The sequence below is a fragment of the Chenopodium album genome, chromosome 14 (genome assembly GCF_948465745.1).
Source record: "Chenopodium album chromosome 14, dcCheAlbu1.1, whole genome shotgun sequence".
In the NCBI taxonomy this organism is placed as follows: Eukaryota; Viridiplantae; Streptophyta; class Magnoliopsida; order Caryophyllales; family Amaranthaceae; genus Chenopodium; species Chenopodium album.
Window position 1 is genome coordinate 3,280,639 of NC_137847.1, and position 7,510 is coordinate 3,288,148.

The 7,510-nt window shown below is 30.1% G+C and overlaps 1 protein-coding gene across 1 annotated transcript; it reads left to right on the plus strand.

The window, feature by feature from the left end:
- Positions 1–3,622: 3,622 nt before the first annotated feature.
- Positions 3,623–6,134, plus strand: LOC145578585 (heat stress transcription factor C-1-like). Its single transcript, XM_081635886.1, has 2 exons — positions 3,623–3,925; positions 5,232–6,134. The coding sequence occupies exons 1-2, from the start codon at positions 3,710–3,712 to the stop codon at positions 5,985–5,987; spliced, it is 972 nt and encodes a 323-aa protein (XP_081492012.1). The 5' UTR covers positions 3,623–3,709; the 3' UTR covers positions 5,988–6,134.
- Positions 6,135–7,510: the final 1,376 nt, after the last annotated feature.

The following is a 7,510-nucleotide window of genomic DNA, read 5'->3' on the forward strand; positions in this document are numbered from 1 at the left end:
AGAATAGTTATAAAAATATCAAAATAAATAAATCTTAAAAACAAATTCACAATTATATTAAAATGGATTGAATAGGAAGCCAAAAACTTCCTTCGTTTTTTTTTTTTTTTTTTTTTTTTTTTTTTTTTTTTTTTTTTTTTTTTTTTTAGTTGCAACAGTTTGAATTTTATACTATTCATATGTTTCACTTTGACTAATTTTGACGATTTATACATAAATAAAAATATAGTCATGTGGGATCCTGTTACATTTATCTCAAATTGTACAATTTTAATTTATAATTTTTACATATTGATAATCAAAGATATTAACGATTCAAAACATGCATCGACTAGCGTGAAAAGAGAAGTGTTACAACTATAAAAAAACAGATGAAGTATTTAACTAATGTTTAATTTCATGGGCCATAGGCACCGCAACAGAACCAGCAGAATAAGCCAAGCTTGATACGTGGCAAAATTAAGAATTGACACTTGTAAGTCTATGCCTATTATTTAATTTGCGCCAATTAGGAACAAGAAAGGCCAAAATAAGATTTGGATTTCCAGCAACCAAATCTGGGTCACTGTTTCTCTTCATTATTTTTGGCACTCTGAAACCTCTATTTCATTATTTTTATTTGTTATTAAACATTTACACACAAAATACCCTTAAAAATAATTACATATTTAAGGCCACCCCAAGTCTCAATCGCATAAAGTGCGTGGGCCTTACTTGTTTATAAATTATAATTCCTTGTTTGTGTATTTGTAATTTTGTATAGCTATAATTCTTTAAGAACGTTGTTGTTTTTTTTTTTCTTTTTCTTTTCTGTCTGTCCGTCTTTATGTTCAATATGAGTTTTTTATCTGTCAAAAAAAAAAAAAGTTTTTTTTACGGTGTATAATTTTAATATATTAACTTTTCATAATCTATAAAACAATAATACATAGTATAACAATAATACATACAAAAAACATACTCCATACTGTTAAACTTAAAAGCTATGAACAAGTCAAAATGAAACAAAAATTAAGAAATGGAAGAGTAAGAAGCATCCACAATAATTGAATTAACTTTTTTGCATCAATTGATTCATCTTTATCTATATTTTTGTGCTATTCAATTGCTTTGACAGTCTGGTTTTAATTTTTTACCATTATGTGAACCAAAACGAGAATAAAGATGTTTTTAATTAGATACATATTGATTTATAATTTAACCTAGCAACTTTTCATAAATTTTACCAATATAGAAACGAAGTAATTAGAAATATTAGGCGTCAAATTTGTGCATTGACAAATGTCTTAATCAAACTTATGCATTTATTCTCACAATTATATTTAGGAAATTATTGCTTATCAAAATTTGTATTGACATCAATAAATATTGATTTGAAAAATCATCACCCTAAAATATCAAATGTATTACTACCTTCGTTAAATGTTATGTGCAAGTTTGGGGTATTATCTGTGAGATATAAAATATTCCAAAATTGCATATGACATTTAACGGAGGTAGTAATTCTTTTACATAATGGATAAGAAATCTTGATAAGTCAATACTTGAGAAACTAGCCTACATGTTTTTTTTTTTTTTTTTTTTTTTTTTTTGGTTTTGTATGATGGAACTAGTCTACTTGTAAATCATAAACTTATTTATTTATTGCAAAGACTGGCTACTATATATCTAAGATTAAATTTACTACGTAGTAAGATACAAACTACTTCGTATATATTACCTAATGTAGATACACACAACATGATGAATGAGTTGCTCCTAGAGAAATTGTTTCAAGAATCAATAACCTTGAAGTTTGGATTAGAAAGTGTAAAAATTTAATGAGATTGTGAATGTGTGCATTTGTTTTTGCTCTTCAAGATATGCGTATGCTTCTTATTTGATTTAATTTCTTTTTGCTGTTTGTTATATTATATTTTAATTTCATGAATATGTGCTGGTGGAGATGTATATACAATGTTCACTATATATGCATTCATTGAACATCAAGATTAAAACCAGAGAACATGAAAACTAACTCCAATAAAATAATTAAGAGATATAGCTAAGATGATCTTATGCTCATTGGACCATTCAATTATCTATAGTTTGCCCACTTTTTCCTTATGAGTGATTTTTCTAATAGCTAGCGAAGATAAGAGAAATATCTTTAATAAGCCCGACCTACAAGAATTGATCTCTACACTAGAAGTATTTAAGGAGAAAAACAATGTCACTACTCCACCATATCACTTCAACCTCGGTTTGTTTGGTTTGCACCGAGAGTATCATACACATAATAATTTGACCTCGATCCACACAACCTCGCGACATATAATAGTAGTGACATACCAAAATCCAGGGGCATCCATACCCTTGAGTGTTTTGGCTCTTGAGCACAATTAAGGGATCAATTTATTTATTTTTCCTACAAGCATAAACTATCAAAGGCTATGTTACTCGGACTCTTTCATTTACCTCACGTGTCCGTCTCGATATAACATGTGTCGAACACCAACACCGACACTTAGACACTTCATTTTTAACTAAAAACACAACTTTTTTCAAGAAAATGGGCGAGTTCGATGCTTAGACACCCGTGTCTAATTTGACACTTCATCCGAGTCCAAGTAACATAGATCAAAGGAGAAAGTACACTTGAGTTTGTTATCACTTGGCACGCGACAAAGAGGGGAGCGTTTGTTGTAACCCAAAATATCTAAGCACTGCACACTGTGGACCAAATACGTGTAACAAAAAAGGGAGCAAAAGCACAGGTTAACCTTTTCTTGCTATTTTAAAAATATCATTTAAATGGCATTTACGACTGCCACGATATTATGTGTTACTGTTTACACATCGGTGTACTCCCCTTTTTGCTTTTTAATCAATTAACTAATATAATTATATGGAGTACATTATATTATACTTCTCCCGTTTTATAATAATCGCAGTACATTAACCGACACATATGTCAATGTACAGTTTTGATCATTAACAATTATAATTATTTATTATTAAGAAGTATAAAAGCTCGATCTAATAAAAATATACGTAATGACTAATCCAGAAATATAGTCAAAATAAATGTATAAATAGTGCAAAAGTTAAAGTGTTCAATTATTACAATTGGAGAGAGTAATTTTCGACCGTTCTTTAATTATTGCAATAAATACAGAGTACTGTGAGGTCGAATTTGCATTGTTTTACTTAGTTAATTACTTGTTCTTATTATGATTGAACCAGAGCTGATCTTATCAGATTAGATAAAAATATTCTAATTAAGACTTTTATATTTATTTTATTCAAATTATCATTACATTAAATCGCATTTTGATTAATATTAATATTAAACAAAAACACCTTATTTCAGATGAAGAGAACAAATGTTAATAACTTAATTATTGCAATAATTAAATAACGAATAGAGTACTTATTATTAAAATAATTAAATAAATACATAAATCATACTACTATGATGTAAGTTATATTGTTGTCCTCTTTATTCTATATATAACAGATAGATACCCACCACTACCTCTAAGCTAAGCACCTCACATTTGTCTCCTTTACTTCCATACCCCCTTACTTATTTCTTCCTCCCCCCCCCCCCCCCCCCCCCCCCCCACACACACACAAAAAAAAAAAAAAAAAAAAACTCCCAATTTATATTATTCAAAAACAGATTAAAAAAAAAAAAACAGAGGAGTGATCGTATGTGAAAGGGTACATGGTAAATATGGAGCAAAATGGGAATATGATAGCGCCTTTCGTGATGAAAACGTATCAGATGGTCAGCGATCCATTAACGGATCATCTAATCAGTTGGGGAAGAGCTAATAATAGTTTTATTGTTGTTGAACCTTTAGAATTTTCGCAACGAATTCTTCCCTCTTTTTTCAAGCATAACAATTTCTCTAGCTTTGTTCGACAACTTAATACCTATGTAAGTTTTCCAATCTTTTTTATTTTTTTTTATTTTTTTATTTTTATTATTATTTGGAAATAGAGTGTAAAGTAAAAAATATGGATTCAATTCTAATATAACAAAATTTCATGTATTTTTTTTCAAATTATTTCTAGGGGAATTAAATAAATATTTGAGTTCTTTGTTTAAAAGGGTTACCTACCAACTTAATTAATGTTAATTTTCACAAGGTAGATAGGAATATTTACTCCATTTGTTTTGGTTAATAAAGCGTACACTCCACGTATTATAATTAGCGTGTAGGGTTTACTCTATCTGTCTGAAATTAGTTTACATCGATAGTTTGATTCTATGATTGGTTATGTATATATTTTGGACGGAGAGAGTATATGTAAATTTCAATATATAGAAAACTAAGGTTTAGGTTCGAGGGCTTTTGCTTCTTTTGAGTATACTAGTTTTTTGAATGAAATTCATGTGAAAAGAGGGATGGGCACTAAGGTTTAATCCATGTCGAAGCAAGAGGTCAAATAGGACCATTACCAACTTGTATAGGCCTATAGGGTCCCTATGTATTTATATATATAGATATGTTGTTTATATTATCGATGTTAAAAATAAATTCGAGGTATATAAATACAAAATACCTTCATATTAAAATTACGGAGTACAATTATATTAATACGGAGTATGAGTTATGTTTTTCTTTTGAATTTACACTAGACAAATAAGATATTTATCAATAGTTTGTCATTGTATATATGATTTGTATCGATATCTGACTTTTGTATATAGAACGTTTTCATTATTTAAAAATCATTTTCACTTTTGATGTAATATTTACTTTAGCAAGAACAGTTGGTGAGAGGTGAAGATCCCACAAATGGTTGTACAATGCTATAAGGGCCTGTTCTCTTAGCCTTCAATTCAGTTCAGTTCAGTTCAATTTAGTTTTTAATTTCTGTCTCTTATAAAATTTTCAGTTCAGTTTAATTCAATTCCAATAAGTTCAGTTCATTTCAGTCCAATCAATCAGAATAGACCCTTTTATAACCTTTCAAGAAAATAAAATCACTTGTAAAAATAATAAAAATAACTAGTGGAGTAGTATCCCTTTTTTTATTTTTAAAGGTTGAGATTGTATGTTTTGTTCATATTTTGTATTTTTGTACCCTTCTAATTGTAACAAATCACTACGAGTAAGAAATGTTAGCATAAGAAGCATGAAAAATTGATATATAAGTACGGTAAATTTATGGAACAAGTAAAATGAGACGAGATTGTGAAAGATTATTGAATAATTGTGTTGTGATGTGGGTTTCAGGGATTTAGAAAGGTGGATCCAGACAGGTGGGAATTTGCGAACGAGTGGTTCTTGCGAGGGCAAAAGCAGCTGCTAAGGAATATAGCACGCAAGAAGCATACCAACCGGCCCCATCCCCACCTTCAAGATGCTGATGATCACGAGTTGTTAGTCGAAATCGAACGGCTTAGGGAGGAGCAAAAGACGTTAGATGATGAGCTTAAGGGGATGAATCGACGGTTAGAAGCGACCGAGAGACGTCCTCAACAAATGATGGCCTTCCTATGCAAAGTTGTTGAGGATCCCGAGATTTTGCCACGTGTCATGATGGAGCGAGATCGAGCTAAGCATCTATGTAGTGGTGGTGGCGACGACGGTGCTGCCAGCCCCGAGAAACGGAGGCGGCTATTGATGATGTCATCCTCTACTTCATCCTCCGGCATGGCCCACTCGTATAGTGAGGAGGATGAGGGTACGAATGGAGGGGCAATTTCGTCATCTCATATTAATTTCGAGGTGGATAAGTTCCCACACTCTCCCTCATCACCCAATACATGTAATAGTCCTATGTATTCAAATAGGTTACAATATAGTAAAGGACAGTATAATTATGTTAGCGTTAGTTCTGAACCATTACCTTCGGATTTGGTTCCAAATTATGACCATTTTCAAAGGGATTTGGACAATAGTATATATTTAGGCCATAATCCTAATTATATGCCCTTGAAGGAGGAAAATCCATCATATCCATTTTCACTTTTAGATGGGAGCTTTTAGGACTTTTGTCAATTGCTTCTATTGTACTAAATTTGGTTTCTCGACCCTTTTTAATCTGTTTTCTCTTCTTTAGCTTTTTCTTTGTAAACAATAGAAATTATTAGTGTGAACTTAACTATGTATAATACACGTGTAAGGTTGCTATTAGTCAAGTTTAACATCTATTTGATAAAGTAGGGTCATTAATTCATTATGTATAAGTTGATCATGTATATAGAATTAGTGTATATAGTGATTGACACTGATTTTATGTGTTCTTATATTTGATTGGTGAGATTGAATGTGGTTTGTGAGTTGTGACTTTGTGTGAAGACAAGGATGATTTGTTTGAGATAGGACCTTAAACCAATGGATGTCCTCGATCTGTTCTGGTCATCAATTTTATATGAAGCTTTTTGTTTAAAGTGTAATTACTCTTGAAACCTCTATCTTATAAAGAAACAGATTTTATTTAATTTCTAAGTCAACATTGTTAGTTTTAATCTTTAAATCACTCTTAAACAATAGCTTGATTTCATGAAAAGCTGTTGAAAAATTATCTCAAAAAGTCAAAAATGTGTATTCTACCCCAATTTTTAAGCCAATTCATTGACATGTGAATTTTGATTTATTGAATCTATTAAGAATTGAATGGAGTATTATATAGGCTCTTACTGAAGAGTTTAACCTACTCAATCGAGAGCAAAAATACATCTAAATTTGAGGGGGGTAAAAAATTCAAGAACACATTAATTGATTGACGTATGTGTATAATTATTCTCAAAACCCCCTCCAAAATAAATAATATTCAACTCAAGTACATACTCAGTTATAATTGTTTTGTCCGACACGTTTACGTATCAGATTTATGTAATGTATTTTAAGTGTATAAAAATTTGTTCTTGAAAGATGTATCTAAACATTTCACATTTAAAAAAAAAAAAAACCATTTTACATATATAGGTACATGAAAATATTTATTTTATATTGCCATCCTTACTAAGGCCCAGTTTGATATAGTGTTCCAATGAGTGTTTTCACTTAACCAAAACAAGAGCATTTGCGAAGGTAATGATTTAGGTAGTGTTTTCAAAACATAGAGTGTAAGATTTCAAATATATATATATATATATATATATATATATATATATATATATTTACGTTTGTCAATCGTATAATTATTATAATAGTATATGTCTTTTATTATTGTAGTTTAATGTTTCAACTACTATTTTTAATTTGCCGAATACTAATAATACCAATATATACTTTGTGTATTCTATTCATTGAAAACTTTCCTGATCTTATTTTATTTGAAATATAAAATCCTTGTATAAACTCGTTTCAATTTATTTATCTTGAAATAAAGTAAAAATAAAGTGAGCTAACATGACCTAGTAGTTAATAATATGAGAAGGTTTTGCGTAAAACGGACTCACGTGAATCCACTTTATAACTTTCAAACACACCACCTCCATTTCCTCTCTCCTTCCTTTTTACAATCCTTCATTCATCACCATTTTTTCACATTTTCTCTCTCCTCC